Source organism: Eutrema salsugineum, unplaced genomic scaffold (assembly GCF_000478725.1).
Source record: "Eutrema salsugineum unplaced genomic scaffold, Eutsalg1_0 scaffold_22, whole genome shotgun sequence".
NCBI lineage: Eukaryota > Viridiplantae > Streptophyta > Magnoliopsida > Brassicales > Brassicaceae > Eutrema > Eutrema salsugineum.
Window position 1 is genome coordinate 1,481,949 of NW_006256812.1, and position 24,175 is coordinate 1,506,123.

At 39.8% G+C, this 24,175-nt stretch overlaps 7 protein-coding genes across 9 annotated transcripts; 2 read left to right on the forward strand and 5 right to left on the reverse strand.

Moving 5' to 3' along the window:
- Positions 1-127: 127 nt before the first annotated feature.
- Positions 128-2,222, reverse strand: LOC18015545 (pectinesterase 5). Its single transcript, XM_006397831.2, has 2 exons — positions 982-2,222; positions 128-879 (listed from the first exon to the last, which is right to left on the reverse strand). Exons 1-2 carry the CDS (start codon positions 2,069-2,071, stop codon positions 191-193), a joined length of 1,779 nt encoding a protein of 592 aa, XP_006397894.1. The 5' UTR covers positions 2,072-2,222; the 3' UTR covers positions 128-190.
- Positions 2,223-3,497: 1,275 nt separating this feature from the next.
- On the reverse strand, positions 3,498-4,389 carry LOC18015546 (probable pectinesterase/pectinesterase inhibitor). The gene has a single exon (XM_006397832.2). It carries the CDS (start codon positions 4,325-4,327, stop codon positions 3,677-3,679), a length of 651 nt encoding a protein of 216 aa, XP_006397895.1. The 5' UTR covers positions 4,328-4,389; the 3' UTR covers positions 3,498-3,676.
- Positions 4,390-4,718: 329 nt separating this feature from the next.
- On the reverse strand, positions 4,719-7,241 carry LOC18015719 (probable receptor-like protein kinase At2g47060). Of its 3 annotated transcripts, none has more exons than XM_024154969.1 (8): positions 7,055-7,241; positions 6,546-6,639; positions 6,196-6,446; positions 5,987-6,113; positions 5,630-5,903; positions 5,410-5,542; positions 5,235-5,321; positions 4,719-5,116 (listed from the first exon to the last, which is right to left on the reverse strand). In XM_024154969.1, the coding sequence occupies exons 2-8, from the start codon at positions 6,631-6,633 to the stop codon at positions 4,988-4,990; spliced, it is 1,089 nt and encodes a 362-aa protein (XP_024010737.1). In that variant the 5' UTR covers positions 6,634-6,639; positions 7,055-7,241; the 3' UTR covers positions 4,719-4,987. The 3 variants fall into 3 exon arrangements, with proteins under 3 accessions (XP_024010737.1, XP_024010736.1, XP_024010735.1); XM_024154968.1 differs by having other exon boundaries at positions 6,546-6,650; XM_024154967.1 differs by lacking the exon at positions 7,055-7,241 and having other exon boundaries at positions 6,546-7,041.
- A 1,866-nt stretch (positions 7,242-9,107) lies between these two features.
- On the forward strand, positions 9,108-13,533 carry LOC18015720 (squamosa promoter-binding-like protein 1). The gene is made up of 10 exons (XM_006397835.2): positions 9,108-10,238; positions 10,321-10,505; positions 10,597-11,066; positions 11,163-11,237; positions 11,318-11,425; positions 11,533-11,650; positions 11,727-11,868; positions 11,948-12,101; positions 12,191-12,736; positions 12,819-13,533. The coding sequence occupies exons 1-10, from the start codon at positions 9,667-9,669 to the stop codon at positions 13,254-13,256; spliced, it is 2,808 nt and encodes a 935-aa protein (XP_006397898.1). The 5' UTR covers positions 9,108-9,666; the 3' UTR covers positions 13,257-13,533.
- A 337-nt stretch (positions 13,534-13,870) lies between these two features.
- Positions 13,871-15,847, reverse strand: LOC18015721 (S-adenosylmethionine synthase 2). The gene is made up of 2 exons (XM_006397837.2): positions 15,769-15,847; positions 13,871-15,264 (listed from the first exon to the last, which is right to left on the reverse strand). The coding sequence occupies exon 2, from the start codon at positions 15,251-15,253 to the stop codon at positions 14,078-14,080; it is 1,176 nt and encodes a 391-aa protein (XP_006397900.1). The 5' UTR covers positions 15,254-15,264; positions 15,769-15,847; the 3' UTR covers positions 13,871-14,077.
- Positions 15,848-18,701: 2,854 nt separating this feature from the next.
- LOC18015722 (glycylpeptide N-tetradecanoyltransferase 1) lies at positions 18,702-20,093 on the forward strand. Its single transcript, XM_006397838.2, has one exon. It carries the CDS (start codon positions 18,702-18,704, stop codon positions 20,079-20,081), a length of 1,380 nt encoding a protein of 459 aa, XP_006397901.2. The 3' UTR covers positions 20,082-20,093.
- A 1,008-nt stretch (positions 20,094-21,101) lies between these two features.
- On the reverse strand, positions 21,102-24,133 carry LOC18015723 (E3 ubiquitin-protein ligase ZNF598). Its single transcript, XM_024154919.1, has 7 exons — positions 23,950-24,133; positions 23,494-23,799; positions 23,194-23,402; positions 23,062-23,110; positions 22,881-22,970; positions 22,725-22,787; positions 21,102-22,650 (listed from the first exon to the last, which is right to left on the reverse strand). Exons 1-7 carry the CDS (start codon positions 24,115-24,117, stop codon positions 21,265-21,267), a joined length of 2,271 nt encoding a protein of 756 aa, XP_024010687.1. The 5' UTR covers positions 24,118-24,133; the 3' UTR covers positions 21,102-21,264.
- Between the last annotated feature and the right edge of the window lie 42 nt (positions 24,134-24,175).

The following is a 24,175-nucleotide window of genomic DNA, read 5'->3' on the forward strand; positions in this document are numbered from 1 at the left end:
AAATAAAAATGAAACAACATATATTGTCAATTTTTTTTCCTCATCTTTCATACGTGAGACAAACAAAAAGCAAATCTTACAACTTCATCTCCGCGCATATTACCTCCTACCGAAAACGAACGTTGTATTTTTCACCTTTTACATGAACACGTACTAGTCCACATTGTGTTTTTTTTTTTGGTAAATTAATTTATAGTCCAAGCGTGACAGGCACGTTAGCTTCTTGAATCCAGTTAACCGGACCTAACCAGTTAGCGACGGTGAAGTCATTGACCTCAGCAGCAGACTTGGCGATCTTAACCCAGTTAACTCTCCTATTGGTGATAGCTCCTGGTCCACGGTTGTTGTATTCAACGTACCTACATGTCTTGTGGAAACTTTCTCCATCCCAAATTTTCCAACCTTCTGGTCTAATCACATCTCCGATCTCAGTGTTAATGATCACGGTGGTCGAGTATTGCTTCCACGGCCTTCCCAAGTATGACTCTACGGTTAACCTCTCTGCCGCTAGTTTCTTGTCAGGAACGATGCGGCAGTTCTGGAGGACGATACCGATCTTCATGGCTAATCCCTTTTCGTTTCCGTCGGCTGTGACCGTGTTGAATTGTCCCTTGTTTCCTTTACGCACGACGATGAGTGAGTTTTGGATAACTGTCGCTGATTTTCCGAAGATGAAGTCGACTGTTCCTGAGACCACGCAGTTCCTGTAGTATTGACGACCGTTGTTCACGTATAGAGTGTCTTGGTAACCGTCGAATCTGCAGTTGAAGACCACGGCTCGGTCTCCGTTGACTCGGATAGCCACGGCTTGGTGTCCCATTGGACCGGCTGTGTTCTTGAACCCGATCCATTTCGCCATGAATCCTTCAGATTCAACCTCTGTACACAACGTACATATATGTAATATATTAGTTAGATTATTATATATAGAGAGAGAGAGAGAATTAATAATTGATTAAGGGTTAATTTGGTGAGACTTACGGACGGTGCCACTAAGAGAAGTGGTGGTTCCAGGGCTGAGCTTAACACTTCTGTTGTAAGTAATAACGGTCTTTCTTGCACCATCTCCGAACATGAAGATGTTGTTCTTCTTCTTCGGGATAATAACTTGCTCTCTGTAGATACCAGCCTTGATGTGGATGATGCATCGTCCTGGGTTTTTCTCGGGACAAGCGTTAACGGCTTCTTGGACCGACTTAAACTGTCCGCTTCCGTCCTTGGCCACAACAAAGTTGGCTCTGATTCTAGCACCGCCTCCTCTTCGGCCACGTCCAGCATTAGCCATGAGCTTCCTGTCAGCACCAGAAACCCATGTTGGGACTCCGGTCTCGTCAATGTCTTCAAGAAGACGGCGAGCAGGACCATCTGGGTCAGCCACGGGGGATTCATCAGCGGCAGGAGTTGCTCCTTTGCCGATGGCAGCTGCTCCTTTGTCCATGATTCCGCCTGTCACGTTCTTGAACTCGTCGACCTTGAGGTTAAGCTTGGCCATCGCGCTGACGACAGTGTGGAAGATGTCGATAGCGTTGCTAGTGAGAATCTTGGAGCTTGCAATGCCTTCAGCAATCGTCTTTCTCAAATCATCTTCTTCGATATCGTCAAGACAATCGGTTTGGTAGTTGTAAACACCAGTTAACCATTGTTTAAGCTGGTCGATTTTGCTCCCGATCTGGTTAAGATCTTCACCCATTTCCTCAACAATGGTACCAAGATCCTCAAGTGCGTACATGAAAACCCTCTTGCAGTAATCAAGAACGGCTTTGTTGTTTGGAGAGATGCTCGAACCCATGTTTCCTTCGGTTTTACCCGTGAAGTTTGATGATTTGGTTAATGCATCTTGGGTTGCGAGCATGAAGGCCTTGATTAGCTTGTTTGGGTCATCGCTCTTGACCGGCTCGAGAGTTTTGACACATGCAGCTTTGTCGGAAGTTGCCTGGCAAATTCCTTGAACCGCCTTCATCTGCGGAGACAGAGGAGTGTCTCCATTTTTGTTAACGAAGGCAACGACTCCTATGACTACTCCGACCACTAAGAGGATGGAGGCTACCGAAACAACAACTTTTCCAATCATTTTTTAAGGTTTTTTTTTTATAAACAAAAAAATAATATTTTGTTTTCTGTACTTTTTTTTGATTTTTTTTTCTCCCTCCGGTTTATTTAGAGAAGTTAATCGGAGAGGGAGGGGCTTTATTAGAGAAAAGCCAAGTTGTTTAATGACTTGGGCCAGTGAAAATTATGATGGATTCGGGAGGTTTTTATATATTTTTTTTGGTTTCTAAAATTAGGGACGTGCATGGATTTTGCATGGAGAGAGAGAGATTTACGGTCGACGAGTGGCTGAGAATATCTGGCCAAAAAAAGCTTTAATTAACTGACGAGATTATGTAATTGCTTAGTTGTGAGGTTTAAAATTGGTCACCGCAAGATAAATATGGCGTACGTCTCCATATTAGAAGGTGTGGTGGCTAAATTGACTACAAATTAAAATCAAGTACTTATACAGATAAATTTCTTTAAAAAAGCCTAAGATATAATATCTTATTTTTGTAATTAAAAATGTCGGGACCACGTACAAAAACCTAAATAACATTTTGTCATAATAAACTTGTTTATTGCCACAAATTCTGTTTTTATAAGTTTTTGCCAATTGGACCTTAATTAGGGGCTTTGTTACATTTCACTTATCAAGCTTATATCGAAAAAAGACCAAATATACTAACGTTGATCGTCTTACGGTAAATCAAGATTGATTTTCTGAATATTAAACATGTTTCTAGCTCTAAATTAACAGCTTGAAATCTTGATAAAGGTTTTGCAAGCGGGTCCTTATCAATTCCTTCTTGGTAGAATGTCTATCTAAAGCTTTTATCTTCCTAAATATGACCAAACGTTCGATTTGAAAAGCTTCTGACGGTGTATAGTTAGTGGTAGTTTGCTAGCTTGAAGTTGTTTGTTAAGCTGTTAGAGTGATAGTTGCACATTTATGTGACTAATTTTATGTAAACAAAGCTACTTTACAGTTTGGTAATTTAGTTGATGAGACGCATTCTTTTTGCATTTCTCTCACTGTCTCGCTCGAGCTAACAGTATTATAATATAAGATCCACAAAAGATGACATTTCTAAGTTGTATTTTAGATTCTGTGAAATATCTAAAACTACAAGCCAGGAAAGTTTAATTGGAAGAGTCTATATATCACTACACACACACACACACAAAAACAGGATTATATTGCAGCAACAAAAATATGATTAGCTGTTCAACTTGGTAAAAGGTCGTTACATACACGTGAATTAAAATCTGTCGTTTTATGCTTTAATTTTTCTATTATGTAGTCATTCAAAATTTTAAGTCAAAATATAGAATCGACGAAGAAGAAAACGAATTAAAGTGTATGTAAATAAAAATAAATTATGCCAAAAAAGTTATTACAATTAAGTTTATTATTATTCGATAATAATCACGGTTTTCCATATCCTTTCCAACCACGAGGTCCATACATGATTATAATCCATAACATATTAATTACAAACATACATCAGAAGGAACCTTTCTTTACAAGATTCCAAGAATATCTGAAAAACCCAATCGATGCAAATTATTCATCACCATCGATGACGCCATACAATTTTTTTTATATATAAGAAATATTATATATTAATATATAAGGAATAAATCAATAGTAGTAAAACGACAAAGGTGGTGGGAGCAACGTATCGGTGTCTTTCTGGTTAAGTTTGGTCTTAATGTTGAAAGTGTTAAAGACTTTGCCCATTCCATCGAACACATCCACTGACTCACCACTCATTCTTTTCCCAAGCCCGATCCCTCCTTCAACCTCTTTCAGCAACGTCTTGTCGTAAATGTCATCGAGACAAGTCGAGTGGTAAGTGAAGATCGAAGTCATCTTCTTCTTACACGTGAAGTAGTTCTCAGCCATGCTCGTTAGGTTTTTTCCTGCCGCTTTCCAGAAATCTGCAAAGTCGTCCAAGGCGTTGTGCAGCTGTTTTTCGCAACCGGCGATCACATTTGTTGCAAAGGCGTTTCCTTTGTATTTGGGTTTGATATCGCCGAGGAATTTCAAGCCCTTTCTAACGGAAGTCTCTGCCGCCGTCGCTAAGTAACGGACCAAAACGGCGGGATCATCGCTTGGGACGTTTCTTAGGGTTATGCTACATAGACGTTTGTCTTGCACGACACTGCAGATTCCTGCGACGGCTTTTTCGTGTTCTGGTGTAACCGCGTCACGTTTGGTCGGGACTACGTATGCGGTTGCGGTTAGGGCGATGCAGAGAATGAGAAAGGCGAGTTTTATTGGAGTGTTCATTTTTTTTGTTTTTTTTTTTCTTTTTTTTTCTTGGACGTGGATTGGAAAGGAATAGATAGAAAAAGGAAGAAGAAAGGGTACGTCTATATATATAGATGTTTATATGGTTTTGCTAAATTTGGATGTTTTTAGTTTTTGGTTTTGACTATTTTCAAAGACGAATGGATGATAATGAGTAAATTGTGGCGTTTTTAATTAATATGTGGACATGCCATGATCCTGTCTTCAAAGAGACACTAACTCTTCATCTTCTTTTTTTCTCCTTTCTAATTTCCGACAGAGACACTCATTCTATCTTTTGTAAGGAAATTAGGGGAGACGATTAGAAAATGATCTAACCATAGTAAAGAAAAAGGGTATAAATATCAAGATAAAAATTATAAGTCCATAACATAAAAATTAGTTGAAAGAATTTAATAGTGTATGATCAGCGTACGCTTTTACCACAACATCAATGAAATCCAACAATAATATTGGCAATTTAGGCAGAGTCAGCAATTTTGTGGGGCGGTAAAACAAGAATCCAGGGATTTTCTTTTTTTTTTTTGTAAAAAATAAAAATTAATAATAAATAACACATAACGGAGATTTATGCACATTAAGTTTGATTAGTGTATATGGGAATAAAAATATCCGCGGAGGAGAAAGTGGTGTGGGTGGCTAATGTAAACCTTCGCCTGGAGCTGCGGCTCGAGCGTTCAACAAAGGTTGAAGAGCTTTGACAACAATACTCATATTCGGCCTAAAATCTGCTTCATATTGCACACACAATGCTGCAACCGCCGCTAACTGCGTTTCATCGTATCACTTGAGGTTAAGAACGGATCGTTTTAAGTAAAAGCAAAACTTGAGATTACCAAAAAATTAATTAAAAGGCCAAAGACAGTTCTGGTGATTGTTTATATACCTTAGCAACAGCTTTTGGAGGGTAATCTCCACCAAGTCTTGCATCAATGCATTGTTTAACCTTGTCTTCGCTCAGCTTAGGTGTAGCCTGATGCATAAGGAACAGTTTTTTTTAATGGTTTGAAAATCGCGGTATATGAAGACAAAAGATGTGTAAGATTGAGAGAAATCAGTACCCAAGTGACTAAACTTTGCTGGCCTCTGGGTAATCTATGATCCACAGGTTTTCGACCTGTAAGAAGTTCGAGTAAGACAACCCCGAAGCTGTACACATCACTCTTGGCATTTAGTTGCCCGGTCATTGCGTATCTGTTAAGACAAAAGGAAGAGCATTTGAGACTTGAGAGCTCACACTATTACATGTCGTCATCACAAGACAAATCTGCGTCCACTTACTCAGGGGCATGGTAACCGAAAGTTCCAAGAACACGGGTTGAATGAAGGCGAGCAGCCATATCAGGAGCTTGATTAGAGAGATCAAAGTCAGCAATTTTAGCAACATCATCATCAAAGAGTAGGACATTGCTGGATTTAATATCACGGTGAATGATGTGAGGGTTTGCTTTTTCATGCAAGTACTCAAGGCCTCTTGCAGCTCCAACTGCAATTTTGACTCGTTGATACCAAGACAATACAGGGCCTGGCTGTGCTCCCTTGACACCTTTTCTCCCTGAGGAATCATAAGATGTTTAAGCTAAAGTAATGCCCACAAAATCTAATATATTAGGTGTGCCTGGACTAGTCGTTTGTTACCATGAAGAATATCATGAAGGGATCCGTTCTTGGCAAACTCATACGCAAGTATCCGCGAATTCCCGTCAACACAGTAACCAAGAAGTTGAACAAAGTTATCATGCTTCAGCCTCGACACCATGGAAACCTGCAGCAAGCGGTAGAAATTCCCAAAGTTACAATCTTGACATAAATGAGAAGACATGAATGTTAATAAAACTAAAGCAAACCTGGGCAAGGAATTCATTGTCAGGCTGTTTGTTAGAATCCAACTTTTTAATGGCTGCAGGGAGGTTATTATTCAGCACCCCGTAATAAACTCTTCCATAGGAGCCTTCACCGATGAGAGAATTTGATCCAAAATCATCCGTTGCTTCCTTGAGTTCACTAACAAGGATGATTGGTACTTCGATTGGCTGCACCTTCACAATTTGAGCGCCCTTTTGCGCGGTTTCAGAGCCCTGGTGCCTCCCATCAGTGCCTGCGCCAGAATCCAAACTTCCATAAGGAAACAAAAACTAGCCAGTCTTGGATTTTTTGCTTAGTAAAGAAAAACACCAATTAGTAGTATTCCAAATACCTCCAAAGTGTTTGGCTGTGTTCTGGCCTCCTCCATAATCAGCAGCTTTATGCATATCATCCTCCTCGCAACAGCCAAAGCAGCTCATTTCTATCTGCGAGAGAACTGTCATATAGCAGCGTGACTTCCAAAACCAAAATCAAAACTTCACCTTCAAAAGAGATTCAAAATGGGAACACAAGTAGACAGCGAAACATAATGGCAAAAAGGTAAAAATAAAACTCAAATCGTCAGGTTATAGTTATACTTAAACCATAACAGACTCTAGTAACGGACAAGCTTTACAATCTCAAATCTAAATCTGACGTCAAGTCGGGGATATGAGTCAAGCGTGAATTTTAAACAGTCCCGCGACGAATCAGTAATGATACGAGATAGTAATGGCAATACTCGAAGATCAAAACATCATTTCCAAGTCCCAAATCGAGAACTCAAGGAGCAGAGCAAGCAAAAAATATCAAGAGCGAACCCAAAATAATCTACCCAAAAAAGAAGAAGGCTTTTTATACCTCTCGATCCAAGCAGAGAAAACACAGACGAATCAGTGGAAGTGAAAGGGAATGTGAGAGATTTCCGGAGATCTGAAAACGGCGAAAGTGACAATCTTTGAGCGTACGAAATTATAGGGGAAGAAAGTTGAAAAACGCGGAAACTTAATTGCAAATAAATAAGAAATTAAAAAAAATAATTATATTATTCTCGGCTTGATCATCGGTGGAGTGAAGCAGGTGGATTATATTAGATTAGCTCTCTAATCTAACTTTGACTTGTTTTCAAACTTAGATTAGTCACTTGACAGCGTGTCAATACAAGCGCCGTTGGATTATTTGACAAATCCAAAAGCCAATCTCGCCACCTTTTTTATTTTATCGTTTTAAAGAACCGGCGTTAATTCCGCCGTCGCCGCCATTCAACGAACCATGTTTTTTTTCTTCTTTCCCGTTGGGCAGTTGGGGTTCTTTCGTTTTTTTTTTTTCTTTTTCTATACGATTTGGATAATTTGTCAATTTTGTCTTCATTACAATATAATGTCAAAAAATCATGCATGGTCGAACCTAATATTTGAAATACATATTGATTCTTTTCTTAACATGCATCACTCAAATATATATTATTTCTGATAGAGACGTCTCTTATGAACTACTCATTGCAGTTATACATTATTTAAAAGTTCACACTTTCTTATAGTTTTCTTTTTTTTTTTAGTTAAATTGTGTCATCTTTTATATATGGGCAGGGGGTACTAAAACTATTAATCTTAATAGCTAGCTAGCTGCGTATGTTACGTATCATTTTATGTTTCCGCGTTATCTTTTGATATTGCGTTGCTTTCGTAAGAAACAACGACCATATGCATAATTTAGATAAATGATGCATATGGAGTTTGGTGAGTTGTGGGTCGTATATACGAAGTCGTTATCGAGCATGTGAACAAAATATGGCCATGTTCGAGAGGAATCATTGTGTCTTTTTGGTGACCAGCTTTATTTTAACACTAAAATCAATCCTTCTCTAACCATATGATTACCCGTTTTATATTTTCTTGGATTTTTTTTTCTTTCTCTTCTTCTTTATAGATTATGATAATTATTTATTCGGCTCCTAATTCAATATTTTTTTTGATTTTTTTTTTCCTTCTGAAAATGGCTTGACCTGGAATGGAATGTATATCTCACAGTCACAGACAACCAATAATCATGAGCATCATATGATTATAAGAAAGATGTGGAATAAATCATACTTTTAGGACGATTAGGAAATTATTGCATAATTTAATGGAATTAGATCCGTTGAGATTCTAAAGCTACCAAGACGATCGAGGAACATGGAAGAATATGATCCGACGTGGCGCATTGGATTCTCCGTTCTATTTCATGTGACTGGTCTCTTTTTGTACTCACACTAACAAAATTCGATTATTTCTCTATTCCACCTTAATTTATTAGAGGTCCATCATAAACAAGAAGGATAGAGAAAACATAAAACGAGATTAAACACAACAAACCAAATCTATGATAATTATTATTTTTATTAATTTAAGTGGGTTAAGTAAGTAGGCCTAATATGAGTGGGCCAGTAAAGCCCAGACCATTACGACCAAATGGAGACGGAAGGTTGACCCAATCGTGTCAATATTTTTTTGTTTCTATCGGTCAAAGTCAAAGCGCGTTCACTCAAACCGATCACCGACACTTTCTTTGTCAACTAGCGAATTCTACGGTCGTTCACTAGTCGCTGAAACACTCGATTTATGCCCCAAATAACTCGCAACTAACAAAAAAGCTTACCGTACACAGCTCCACAGAGAACAAAAACTCTCAGTGCACGAAGTGATCCCATGTTCCGCGAAGCAGCTGATTATTGATCTCCATTAGTACACTGCTTCACATGGGAAAAGAAAAGAGGTAGACAAAAGTCACAAAAGAATTAATTGTATGTTTTTTTTTTATCTTATAGTTTTTTCACATATTATATCAGTGTGGAAGTGGTCCCACCACTATTTTGTTTTGTTTTTCCTAAAAATTAAAATTATTTGTTTTTGCTGTACTAATTTTGTGGGTTCTCTCTCCTACCATCACTCTTTCTCTCCCCTAACCTTTTGTACTACCATAACCATTACCATACATACTCTTCTCCATCACGCCACAAACGCAGATTCACACATATTCATCTTCTTCTTCTTCTTCCTCATCGCTTGTTCATCGCCACTGGCTGTTTCTGTTCTAAGGTGTCGCCAGCTGTATTCTAGAGTTACTTTTCTTTGTATTGATTATTAGTGTTGGGACAGGTCAGTTTTCTCTTCTTGTTGTGGGACTGAATAGCTCTTGGATTAAATTTTAGGGCTATTAAGAGGTTTCCAGGGGTCTCCTATGGCGAAAGGTCTTTGATTTATCGATTTTTTGGGATTATGGGCATGTATATTGGCTTAAATGGAACCATGGATCTGTCACTGTGTTCCTTTCTAGATTTCTAGGGAAGAATCGAGATTGATTGAGAAGAGGCCTGAGTGTTTTCCTCTACCTTCCGATCTACAAAAAAGATCAATTGGGTTTTGTTGTATTTCGTATTTGAGTGTAGAAACGCTTGATTTGGGGTAAATTTGTGGAGTAGGTAATCTGTGATGGAAGCTAGAATCGAAGGTGAGGCTCAACATTTATATGGTCTTAGAGCCATGGATCTGAGGTCTGTAGGTAAAAGGAGTGTGGAGTGGGATTTGAATGATTGGAAATGGGATGGTGATCTCTTCGTAGCTACACAATTGAACCCTGGTGGTGGCGAAACGATGGGGCGCCAGTTTTTCCCAATAGGAAACTCGTCAAACAGCTCTTCGTCTTGCTCTGATGAAGGCAATAACACTGAGTTAACGGTCACAAGACCAAGAGAGGTTGAGAAGAAAAGAAGAGCTGTTGCGACAGGGGAAGATAATAATGGTGGTGGTGGTGGTGGTCTTACTTTGAAGCTAGGAGATGATGGTTATGATCTTAATGGTGAAAGAGAAGGGGGCTCTGCGGCGAAGAAGACGAAATTCGGAGGTGGGACAAATCGCGCGGCTTGTCAGGTGGAAAACTGTGAAGCTGATCTTAGCAAAGTTAAGGATTATCATAGACGTCATAAGGTGTGCGAGATGCATTCTAAGGCTACTAGTGCAATTGTTGGAGGAATTATGCAGCGGTTTTGTCAGCAATGTAGTAGGTACGCGTCTTTTGAAGCCTCTAAAACCTGATTAAGTAATCGAAAAAAAATGAACTTTAACTTTTGTTGTTCCATCTTGCAGGTTCCATGTTCTTCAGGAGTTTGATGAAGGAAAGAGAAGTTGTCGTAGACGTTTGGCTGGGCATAATAAACGCAGGAGGAAAACAAATCCCGAACCTGGCGCTAACGGGAATCCTCTGAGTGATGATCATCAATCAAGCAATTTTCTGCTCATTAGTCTCTTGAAGATACTCTCCAATATGCATTGTATGTTATTTGATCTCTCATAAAACATTTTTTTTTTTCTCAAAGTTGGTGTTTTTTTTTTTTGTTTTTTAAATTTTGTGTTCCATTGCAGCCAATCGATCAGACCATCCCGGTGATCAAGATTTGATGTCTCATCTTCTGAAGAGCCTTGTGAGCCATGCTGGTGAACAATTAGGGAAAAATTTGGTTGAACTTCTTCTTCAAGGAGGATCTCAAGCTTCCTTAAATATTGGAAACTCGAATTTGCTTGCAATTGAGCAAGCTCCTCAAGAGGATTTAAAGCAAGCTCCTGAAATTCCTCGGCAAGAATTGTATGCCAATGGGACAGCTACAGAGAACAGATCAGAGAAACAAGTCAAAGTAAATGATTTTGATTTGAATGACATCTATATAGACTCAGATGATGGTACAGATATCGAAAGATCTCCTCCTCCTACAAATCCAGCAACCAGCTCTCTTGATTATCCTTCGTGGATACATCAGTCTAGTCCACCTCAGACAAGTAGGAATTCAGATTCAGCATCTGACCAGTCACCATCAAGTTCCAGCGAAGATGCTCAGGTATATAAGCCTCTCACCTCATCCATCATTGTCTGGATCCATTTGCCCACTGATATTTCACTGTAACCTTATTTTTTTTCCTGACTCCATCTTCAGATGCGCACAGGTCGGATTGTGTTCAAACTTTTTGGGAAAGAGCCAAATGATTTTCCTGTTGTCCTGCGTGGACAGGTACTGTTCTGCTTGAGAACTCATTTTCTTACTTTGCGATATCGGAACTTATATTGATGTGTTGATCTCTCAATATTCAGATTCTTGACTGGTTATCGCATAGTCCAACTGACATGGAGAGCTACATTAGGCCTGGTTGTATCGTATTGACCATCTATCTTCGTCAAGCTGAAACTGCTTGGGAAGATGTAAGCTTACCTTTTAATTTTTTTCCTTCCTCTTTTACATTTCATCTCGTCTTGTTTAGAAGTTCCAGACTCATGAACTTGCATACTCTTTTGATTTTGGTTTGCAGCTTTCTGATGACCTGGGCTTTAGCTTAAGGAAGCTTCTAGATCTCTCAGATGATCCTTTATGGACAACTGGATGGATTTATGTTAGGGTGCAAAACCAACTTGCGTTTGTATTTGACGGTTAGTTTGAAATTACTTTCACCAGTTGAAGATTTCTCTGGAATTAAAAGTACTTAACGTAAATTCGGGGTTGCAGGTCAGGTTGTTGTTGACACTTCCTTACCGCTAAGAAGTCGTGATTATAGCCACATTATGAGTGTTAGACCGCTGGCTGTAGCTACAACAGGAAAGGCTCAATTTACAGTAAAAGGCATCAATCTCCGTCGACCTGGCACAAGGTTCTGTTTCCTTTGAAGTTTTGGCCTTCCGTATTCTTCTTCTTGATTTCTAACAGTCTTTGATCAACCTTTTTTACAGGTTACTTTGTGCTGTAGAAGGAAAATACTTGATTCAGGAAACAAAACATGACTCCACGAAAGAGAATGATGATTGCAATGAGAATAACGAGATTGTTGAGTGTGTCAGTTTTTCTTGTGATTTGCCTATAACAAGCGGTCGAGGATTCATGGAGGTGAGAGAACTTTCTATTTCTGATCTGATCATCAATTCACCGTCTCCTGTTTATTTGTCTGACTCATGCTTGGTTGATGATTATTTCAGATTGAAGACCAAGGACTCAGCAGCAGCTTCTTCCCTTTCATAGTGGTTGAAGAAGATGATGTTTGTTCTGAAATACGTATACTAGAAACCACATTAGAGTTCACTGAAACTGATTCTGCTAAGCAAGCTATGGATTTCATTCATGAAATCGGTTGGCTTCTTCACAGAAGTAAGCTTGGGGAATCAGACCCAAATCCAGACGTTTTTCCGTTAGAACGATTCAAGTGGCTAATCGAGTTTTCAATGGACCGAGAGTGGTGCGCTGTGATCAGAAAACTATTGAACATGTTCTTTGAAGGAGCCGTTGGTGATTCTTCCTCTTCCTCTGATGCTGCGCTATCAGAACTGTGCCTTCTTCACAGGGCCGTTAGGAAAAACTCTAAGCCTATGGTCGAAATGCTCTTGAGATACGTTCCCAAGCAGCAAAGACACAGCTTGTTTAGACCCGATGCTACTGGTCCAGCCGGTTTAACACCTCTTCACATTGCAGCCGGTAAAGATTGTTCAGAAGATGTGTTGGACGCTCTAACAGAAGATCCCGCAATGGTAGTTTTGATAATTCCCTCTTTCCTTCTGCCATGAATTTGATTCTTAGATCAAAAATCTTATCTTTCTGCATCTGATTCAGGTGGGGATTAAAGCGTGGAAAACATCTCGAGACAGCACAGGCTTCACACCAGAAGACTATGCACGCTTACGCGGTCACTTCTCATATATCCACCTGATTCAACGCAAGATCAATAAAAAGTCAACAACTGAAGATCACGTTGTGGTCAACATCCCTGTATCTTTCTCAGACAGAGAGATGAAAGAATCAAAATCAGGTCCAGTGGCTTCAGCCTTGGAGATCACCACACAGACTAACCAGCTTCAATGCAAGCTCTGTGACCATAAACTGGTGTATGGGACAGCACGCCGGTCAGTAGCATACAGACCAGCTATGTTGTCAATGGTGGCGATTGCTGCGGTTTGTGTCTGTGTGGCACTTCTCTTCAAGAGTTGCCCAGAAGTGCTCTATGTGTTTCAACCGTTCAGGTGGGAGTTATTGGACTATGGAACAAGATGAGTGTAAGTCTACTAATAAGAATCTTCTAAGATATAAATGTAAAAGTGTGGTTTCTATATGTAACTATATGAGTATAAGATATAGAGACATGTTTGGTTTAGAAGATTGTTGTCGTTGTGTGTAAAAGCCTTCTCCTCTCTCCGCTGAACCTCAGGATTCTCTCTCTCTCTCTCTCTCTCTCTCTCTCTCTCTGATTAGTATATATTTTTTGTTGACATAATTATAATGTTCTATTTGTAATTTTACAATGGAAATGATGTTGTACCAGTTATTTTTCTTCTTTTGGGTTTAGTGATTCAAAAATAAATACTAATGAAACTTGCATTCTTTAATCACTTGCATTTACGACATCCTCAATGGTTGCTTCGATGCCCATTCCAATACTTTCATGACTTCTTCCTTAGCTAGTACATGAACTGCGATGCAGATCAGAAGCTGTAAAGCTGGAATCCGAATCTCACAACCTCAAGAAGACAGCTCGATCAGTCGCCTTTGCTGCCATTGCCTTCATGTCTACCAGCTCTGGAGTCTTCTCAGAACCAAAACGGCTTAACAGGAGCTGAATCACGTCGTGTTACATATCAGTCTCTATCACGTGTTACTGTTGAAACCGATTTACTGATAATCATTGCAATTCTATTAAGAAATACAAAGCTGAGAGAAAGAAGAGTGAACAGATTCAGACAGAAACATTAACTCATATCAAAAGAGAGTAAAAAACATACATGATAAAAGTTTGATGATTGAGACTGAAAACCACAAACGATTTAAAGAGCTTCAAACCAACGTAAAACGTAGTTAAGAAAACGACAGGACGAGTCTTAAGCCTTGTCTGCCTTGAGGGGCTTAACAACCTCCCAGGTAAAGTCAGGATCTTCCCGACCAAAGTGTCCGTACGCAGCAGTCTTTAAGAACCTGCCATTGCCACCTCTCGTGAGGTCAAGGTTAATTGTCATCATGCCTGGCCTGAAATCGAAATTCTCCTTCACAATCTTGAGAATCTCCTTGTCTGGAATCTTCCCGGTTCCATATGTATCAACAAAAACCGACAACGGCTCGGGGACACCAATGGCGTAAGAGACCTGAACAAGCGCCCTGCGTGCTAGGTCGCTGGCTACAATGCTCTTAGCAGCTTGTCTAGCTATGTAAGCACCGCTTCGATCCACTTTCGATGGGTCTTTACCAGAGAAGGCACCACCACCATGAGCTCCCCAACCGCCGTATGTGTCGATGATGATCTTGCGTCCGGTTAAACCAGCGTCACCGTGTGGGCCACCAATGACAAATCTACCAGATGGGTTAAGGTGAAAGATGGTTTTGTCATCGAGGTACTTGTCAGGAATCACGGGCTTGATCACATGCTCCTTGAGGTCACGAGCGATCTCGTCGTTGGTGACAGTCTCGTCGTGTTGGGTCGAGATAAGAACAGTGTGAACACGGACAGGGACCATAGCACCGTTGTCGTTGTAGTACTCAACGGTGACCTGAGTCTTCCCGTCAGGTCTGACCCACGGGCAAGTCCCGTTCTTCCTAACCTCAGTGAGACGGGCACCGAGCTTTGTGGCCAAAACATGGCTCAGCGGCATCAACTCAGGGGTCTCATCAGTGGCGTAGCCAAACATGTGACCTTGATCACCGGCTCCAATCTCCTCAGGGCGTTTGGTGAAGTGACCATGAACACCCTGAGCAATGTCAGGGCTCTGCTCCTCGATGTTGACCAGTACTTTGCAGTTGTCAGCATCGAGACCCACGTCGGCTGAGACGAATCCGATGGCACGGCAAGTGTCACGGACGATCTTCTCGTAGTCAACTTTAGCCTTGGTGGTGATTTCTCCAAAAACCATGACCATGTTGGTTTTGGTGCAAGTCTCACATGCGACTTTGCTTTCAGGGTCTTGCTCGAGGCAAGCGTCGAGGACTGCATCAGAGACTTGGTCACAGAGTTTGTCTGGGTGTCCCTCGTTCACAGACTCGGATGTGAATAGAAACGACTCCATATCTTACAAGCCTGCAACATTTTAACAAATACATGAGATACTAAATTCAAGAAATATGCAGACATATTTCCGAATTCAGAGCTCAAAAATTAGGCAAAAATTCCGCATAGATTTTCGGAACCCATAAGCAAAACGAAATCCCAACGAGACAACGAATCAAGGGATTGGAAAAACATAAAAATTTGGATTACATTAATGGAGTCTATTCAAAAATGAAACTCGACATCAAGTGGAAAGAAAGAATAATAGAAAAATAAATTCCGACACAGATTAATCAAATTTAAGTGTATCCGTTGAAAACCCAGATCAGTAACTGGAAACCGAAATTAAACCTAGCAAATCTCATGTACTTAAATTAGTAAATATCAAACCTCACATATGCCCTAAACCTAAACCAAACAAAGCGGCAAATGATTGGCAACAGATCTGGATCAAATAGTGAGAGACAGAGAGAGAGATAGTTACTGTGATGAGAAGGAGAGAGAAAGAGATAGATACAGTATAGAGAGAGAGACCTGTGAAGAGGAGCAAATTTGAGGAAGGAGCAGAGAAGAAGCCGACACAGCAAAGCACTGGACGCAACCCTTAACGCCATTGCACGTCTTCCTTTTATAGACTCTTTTTCTCTCTTTACTTTTCTTTTTTTTTTAACCTTTTAAGTCAGTTATTACTGGCTGTATCGGTCGGATATTTTCTAGTGGAATTCCATTTATTCATTTTTACTCTAGAAAAACAGTCGAATACTATAATTTTTTCCGCAAAATTTCATAATCATATACGAACTAATTTTCTATTACTATTCGAATGTATTAACATTCACTATTGTTAATACATTTCATTTTAATTCACTATTGTTTTGTTTTTCATACTTGCCTAATTAACTTTTTTTTTATTTCTAAGACAAGTTTTGTTTCTGAGAAAACTTTAGAATTATAAAAGATGAAGTACAGGAACTCACAGAGGTATTATGAATGAAGAAGCTAATTTGTTTCAACATGTAATTCTTCTTAAAATTATATAAATAGCGGACACACTAATTTTTAGTTGTGATTTTAAGCTCCAATGGAATCAGTAAAGCAGGTTTAATTATTTAGTTTGGTGAATCCACTGGATTTATGCTATGCAAAACCTCAACGGTTTAGATATGCGGTAGTTGGTGATGGAGAATGACAGTTACCAGTTTTTCTCTCTATCCAAATATTTATACACCTATATATATATATATATTGAGTTTCTAATTATATATCCTTTTTCTGTAAAGTGCGAATCTTGCTTTTCTCGAAACTACCGGTTAATCACCAACCCTAGCCGGTAAATTCAGATTGACGTACGACATGGAATGAATGCCATGATGCTATGTTCTTATCAGTTTATCTGATTGGGGCTACTTGTAAGATTTTCCAAATGGATTTTGAGTATATAGAGTTTTCTGGTTTAGAGGTTAATTTAAGGCCAAAGTTTCCTACGAAAACCGTATGTGATGAAGATCTTGAACTACGAAAATAAATTTTAACTTTACTGAATCACCCATTCTTACTGCAGTTTCATCTTCCCTATATATTGATCTCTCCAATCCTTTCATATTTGATCAGGATTGTGTTACCGAAACTGAACCATAAATGTTCATGAATTCGGTAATTACCAGTTTCAAAAATAGCAGATCGCTTAAATTTTTTGTTTCTATTTTAGCTAATTTACATGAACAGGAAGCAGTTCGAGCATTTTGCATTCATAAGCTTGGTGTATAATGTAGTCTGCTTTGTTTGGTGTTATAAGTGAGCAATCCAAATAGTGTTTGTTGTTATAATCCAAACTGATCATAGTTGATAGTGATGTTCATTTAACTAGATTGTATTTCTTATACAAAAGACGTAATGTCTGATTTTAGTTTGATTTTGTTTGTGTGTAGTCTGTACTAATGGGAGAGTATAATAACATGGTTGGTTAGTGGTGGCTAATAAAAGAGCCAAGTAATTAAGTGGCACACTTACTCTATTTAGTGATTCATCTTCTTCTTTGTTTTTTCAGCATGTTTGTGCACTTCTTAACCATCTCTTCATTTTTGTTTTAGTGAATTTCATGTAAAAAAACCAAACAAGAAGGAACAAGAGCGTAAGGTATAAAAATCGAGGTTAAAGTCATGACATGAAGATATACGAGAAGAAGCAAGATGAAATAGATTAGTGAATCAGGTGTTTTAAACACATGTATTGCTTCATGGAAAATCCTAAAAATCTGAAACATAACAGAACGAATTTTTTATCATCAACCAATTGCGAACTTTGGATCAAAATTTTTTGAGAAAAAAACATTTTCTTATATCTTAACCATGATGACATAAACATTTCATGGAATACGAAAAGAACTAAAACTAAAAATTAATCTAAAACCGAGCTCAAAACAAGAAGAGCACCGGCAGAAAATTTTGTTTTATCAAAATTATATCATCATATTCAAAGTGGGTTTTGTAAAACAATTGTGACCTTTTGCTTCCTTTTTTAATAATGCAACAACTTTTATATTTTTTTAAAAAGAAAAAAAATATTAATATTATTATCTCCTTCCATTTTCTTTCCTATAAATGATATATGATTGGCCAAAAAAAAAACCACATTTTAATGGACGTTCGATTCTTGTTAACGGCCGTCAAGTTTGTCAACGGAAATCCTTCACGTGCGACGACCGTTTCCGTTTGCACTAACTGAATTTTGTGGAATTAAGGGCGCCAAATTTTTGAAAAGGCAGATTATGACGCGTGGAATCGTCTCAATCTGACGGTAAAGATATGATGTAAATTAGAAGAATCTCAGGGTCAAAATCGTCTAAATGTTGCTGGTCATCTTCATGCCCGGGTTTGTTATACCATTTTTGCGAAACAAATATCTCTGTTTCCCCGCCTCTCTGTTTCTCCAGAAATTTCTAATTTCTGCTTTTCTCTCAGTTTACTCAGATCGTAGCTCAAATATTTTCCGTTGATCTTCTTCCACAAATCTCGCCCTTCAATCCGGAGCTTTAGGTAAGTCTTTCTTCGTTGTTGATACTGTCGCTCGATTTTCTTGGTTTTTGTTTCGTTTCATGGCTTGTATCGGATACATTGATACTTTGTTTGCGATATTTTCGTCCTTTTCGTCCTTTGTTTTTTCTTGGTTTATGTTTCGTTTGATGGTTTGCGTGAAATTTTGTTGCTAGAGGTTTGGGATCGCCATGACTAGGTTTAGTAACCTCGATGCTGGGCTTTCTCCGTTTTTTTTTCAGTTCCGATTCATGGATTGTTACTATCGAAATCAGAGAAATCTTGCTTGCCTGTTTAGTAGATGTGAAATTGGAAAGGCGTTGGTATGTAATTTGTTGCTAGAGATCTGCGATCTTCGCTATGGTTAGGGCTTGCTAATCTTGAATCATATTTCTAAGAGTTTATTGTGATTTACTATCTGCTTGTAGGCCAAGCATGAAGCCGATCAAGCAAGACCCAGACAATCCAATTGAGCAAGGCAATTTCTCTGAAGCCTTTGCCAATAGCCTGAAGGTTTCATCTAGCAAAACCGAAATTGGTCAAATCGCTACACCTGTGGATGCAAGTAGGAGTCAGATGGAAGAGGATACTGCTGGAGGGTCAAAATCTCAGCTTGGCTCTGCAAAAGAGACAGCATATCCAATTCATAAGTTCTGGGAAACTCAACCTGTTGTGCAGTATAAGGATATTGGAGACACGAGTTTGCCTGAAGGCCCAATTGAGCCGGCGACTCAGTTATCTGAGGTCCGGCAAGTGCCCTACAAACTTCCTACGGGGTTGAAATGGACCACATGCGATTTGAGCGACGATGATATGTTGACAGAGGTGTGGAACTTTCTCAATAACTACCTTTGTGAAGAATATTATAACCGCAGATATATTCTCTCCAAGGAGTATCTAAGGTGGATACTGCTCCCACCTGGTTATAAGCAGAGCTTGCATGTTGGAGTTCGTGCCGATACCCCAAACTCGAAGAATCTCCTTGGCTTAATCGCTGGCGTGCCAACAAAGATCAGGCTTCGTGGTGAGGTTGTTACAATGGCCAAAACCAATCTTCTTTGTGTTCACAAGGATCTCAGGTCTAAAGGAATTACTCCTTTCATGATCAAAGAGGTCACTAGAAGGGCTCAGTTGGCGAATATTTGGCAAGGGGTTTATTGCTCACGGAAAGTGGTTCCTACACCAATCACCACATGCAAAAATTGGCTCAGATTTTTGGACCCCAAGAAGCTAATCGAGATTGGGTTGACAACGTTTGGTCCAAGAATGAATATGAAGAGGATCATCAGACTCTACAGCTTACCAGATGCACCGCTTACTCCTGGATTTAGGCGAATGGAACCACATGATGTCTCTGCTGTTGAAGGGTTGCTCAACGACTACCTTAGACAGTTTAGAGTTGCAGCGCACTTCGATTACTTGGATGTCGCGCACTGGTTTGAAACAAAAGAAGATGTCGTCGAGAGCTACGTAGTAGCAAACCCGGAAACTGGTGATGTCACTGATTTCTGCAGCTTCACCATTTTAAACTACTCTATCCATGGTAACCCGAAACACACAACAATGAAAGCTGCATATTCTTACTACAATGTCGCCACAAAGACCTCGTTTGTCCAGCTGATGAAGGATGCCTTAATCGTCTCTAAGCAGAAGAATTGTGATGTGTTCTTTGCGGCCGATGTGATGCACAATGAGAGTTTTTTTAAAGAATTGAAGTTTCGTGAAGGAGACGCAGAGGGTTCTCACTACTATCTGTACAACTACCGTCTGAGAAGTGCATTGAAACCATCAGAACTTGGGCTTGTTCTCATCTAAGTGGGAGCTTGTGAAAGGAAACTAAACTTTCAAACAATTCCAGCAGTCATTTTCTTGTCTTGCGTTTGATTTAGTTACTGATATTACGGCAAGTCGTCAACGCTTTTATAACGCTTAGTTCAATTGCTTTGAAGTTTCAAGTTTAGGATCTCTGCTGTTAATACGATGAAACTAGTACTCATTTGTAGCGTGCAAGTGTTTGAATTTGACTTTCAAGGTTTAAAGTAGCAGTGACTCCATGTACTATAAGATTGTACATCGCTTGTTATAGATGCTTGCGTCAGGCCTCGGTCTAACGATGGCCAGGCTCGAGAAGACCTAACAGTTGCACTTCTGTTTGTGTGATGTCTTGGATGAGTACAAGTCATGGAGTTACTAAATAAACTCTCTAAGTTCTGTCCAAATCTTGTTTGGTCACGGTTTGCTTGCACAGAGTGTGGAGGAAAAGAATACTCTCCCAGACATTAACGAACCTCCAGAGGTCCTCATAGGTTGAAGAAGAGGATGACCGTCGTTAGTGGCATAAGTGCTTGAGATTCCATAACTGCAAGATTAGTCTCGCGAGTAGATGATCGTATTCTTCAAAGGCGACTGTTCTGCGGAAATGAGCCTCTGTTTAATATTCGGTTGTTTCATGAATCCACTGACCCGTCTGGACTTATGTTAATGGTGAATCACAGTCGTCGGATGCAAACCTCAACGGTATAGATCTGCGGTAGTTGGTGCTAGAGAATGACAGTTACCAGCTTCCTGACTAAAAGCAAGAGCTTGACGGCATGAGTCAGCACATCACCACCAAGAATCCAATGTATATCTTCTTTTAGCCTCAAAGTCAGACCAACCAAACCAAAAGGTCCAAAACCGTATCCTAAACCAAAAATACTGTGCATAAACCGATTTGATTGGTGCCAGCTCAGCAGTCAGCACACAATTATGACTTATTCAAATCAATTTATAGCTCACCGTATCTGATGTTTCTTTTTAGCAAAACCAAAAGATTACGATGATTCACTCGTCAAATAACAAAACAAAAAAAATATTCAAGTTCTTAGGCGTCATTAACAGCAAGATCTAAATTAAGTTATCATTAGAAATTAAAAATAACTACCACTAATCTAAACCAGGGGCTCCTCTTTTGTCATAACATTGTTTGAGAAAGCCAAAGAGACCGGAGATTGTGGAACTAGGAGAAGAGTTTTGCACTTCCTCTCCGCCAAGCACCACGAAGTTGCAATCCACCGCTAGAGCTCTGGCTACTTTTCGAGTTATCATTCTTAGATGCTGGTTCAGGCTCCGGGTTGGAATTCTTAAGGTTTAGAGCTGCAGACATTGATTTCTCGCCCAGACGTGCTCTGTGAAACTTTGAAGTTTTCTTACATTGCTTGCCCGTGTTGTCTAACCCCACTCTAGCTGATGAAGAATCCACGGTTGTTGTCACTTTTGTTTTGCCTTTGTCTGAACGGTATGCATCCTTGTCTTCATCCTTAGGTCTGTCAGAGAATAGCAACTTAACTCCCACGGAGTCACTGCTACTTTCAACCTTCACAGCTTTCCCTTTGTTTTTCTTCAATCCGCAACTCTCTTGCGCCTGAGAACTGCTCCACACAGTGCACCTATTCTCCACTGTATTGTTTCCTCTTCTCAAGCAAGCATTGTGGGTATCAATGAGCTCCTTCTGTCTCTTAGGGTCAGGGCAGAGTCTAGCCATATCAAGAACCAAGTGAGACAAACCATAGCCTTTCACATACTCTAAATATGTTCTTGCATCGATCGAACCATGACGATACTTTCCTGATGTATCCTTAAAGGCCATGAATAACTCTTCATCGTGACCGAGACTGGCACGTATTGTTTCAACCAAACTCTTGTTGGTAGACTGCACATCAGAAACACCTTGTGGTTCTTGGATGTTCGGCACCTTAACAATGGTGGATGATGCCCTGCGATTTTTCACAGCAGAAACTGGAGGAGAACCGGAATGAGAAGGCTGATCTAATGATCTTGTATCAGACATCTTAGAAGTTGAAGATGAGTGATGATTACTCTTTGCATTGCCGGAATTCAGTGAAGAGGATGAACATCCACCAACTGCAGTATGTTCATTGCGAGCATCCTGTGGAGCTGCAGAAGCAAGATTTCTAGTAATTTCAGCCCTGGCATGGTGCCTAGTTTGAGACTGAGATTGAGCAGAAGCACTAAAAGATTGAACACTGCTGGTAATAGATGCTTGCGTTGGGCCTCGGATTAACGCTGGCCAGGCTCGAGAAGATCCAAAAGATGCACTTCTATTTGTCTGATGTCTTGAACTAGTAGTAGTCAAGGTGTTACTAAATAAACTTTCCAAGTTCTGTCCAAATCTTGTTTGGCCACGGTTTGCTTGCTCAGAGAGTGGAGGAAACGAAGATTCTCCCAGACGTGAACCTCCAGAGCTCCATACAGGTTGTAGAAGTGGATGACCGTCGTTAATGGCATAAGATGCTGGAGATTCCAGAACTGCAAGATTAGTCTCGCGACGAGATGATCGTCTTCTTCCACGGCGACTGTTCTGGTGTTGGAAAGCCGCTTGCATCTGAAACAACCGAATTTTAAACATAAGCAAGCAAAAATAAACACGAAAGAGCGATGCTCTGTAGAAGAACATGCCTGTATCGAAGTGCTTTGCTGAGATCGAGACATTCTACCTCCATGATCAACAGAATTATGCCTCTACAAAAAATGCAAGTGGTCTTTAGACATCACTGAGTGTCACCATCGAGCAGAACATAACATATAATGGGAATAAAAAAAAAGGGGGTTTACTTTCAACTCAGCTTCGAATTGGAAAACTATGAACTTTTTAGCAAGGCAAGACTCGTCTTCACATAGAAAATGGTCGCTGCGGAAATGAGCCTGTTGCAAAAACAAGTGAGAAACAATTACAGATAAAAAGAGTTAGAACCCAATGCAGCCAGAATATAATACCATAAAATTACATTCATACCTCCAAATCATCATAGTTTCCATAATATTCATATTGTCCCGGCTTCAGCCTGCAATGCCAGATTGAAGCAAATGCCATCATTTTGAGGACGATCAAAGTTCACAACTTTTAATAAATATATATTTCATTTACCTTTGGCATATATGACAGGTGTAGTGGTCTCTAGACATATGAGTGTAAAGCTCATTGCCACCATAGAATGGAATCTTACAGAACTCACACATGGGATGACCAGTGAAGCCTCCTCTCTCACTCTCACTTCCATCCACTTCCGAGTCACCGCTACTTATATGTTGATTCAGTTGTGCCTTAGTAAATAGCTTTTGCTCACAAATGAATACCTGTCATAACAAAAGCATGAGCTTTTTTCCATGAGATGAGAAATCGTTAGCAGAAATGTTAGGAAAAAGAGGGTAATTTTGGGGTCCTGACCTTACGGCCTACAAGACATAAACTGCACATATGCAATTTGTGCTGATGATTTAAGTGATCCTTCAAGTGTTCAACGCTCTTAAACCGCAAACGATGGTTAGATCCTCCTTTTGTTTGGATCTTTTTCGTCTTGTCACAAGAGGTGCAAGAGAGTCTGCACATTGCCTTAACCCTTGCGTACTGGTTCAAGTCATCAAAGAAAACTTTGGTTTCCTCATGATACCAGAAAGATCCTACTCGACCTTCATTTGGTTCCAACGGGAAGGTTGAGAAATCAGTAATCGTCTTTGTATTATCACCAAAAGCCTGCAGCGGAAAGAGCAGATGGTGTGAATGTAGCCCGAGATTCGAGTAATTTCAAAGCAGATTTGCGAGTTTTAGTTTCAGTTCATCACACTATCTTAGCAAATAAAAGAGTTGAACATTTCAGAGATAGTAAAGGAGAAAAGCCCCAACCTTTGTAACGAAGACGATGGGACATTCGGTTTTGCAGATACAGCACCGACGATCGCCGAATATGAAGCGAAGACGAACGACACATGTAGAACAAACCTCTCGGTGACCACAAGATCCGTAGGCAACCCATCCGAGATTCTCTGCGCAAACGGCGCAACAATCATCCATTTTCTCTACTGTGTTTCCTACGACGCAGCAACGAACCAGAGTAGAGAGTATTACCAAG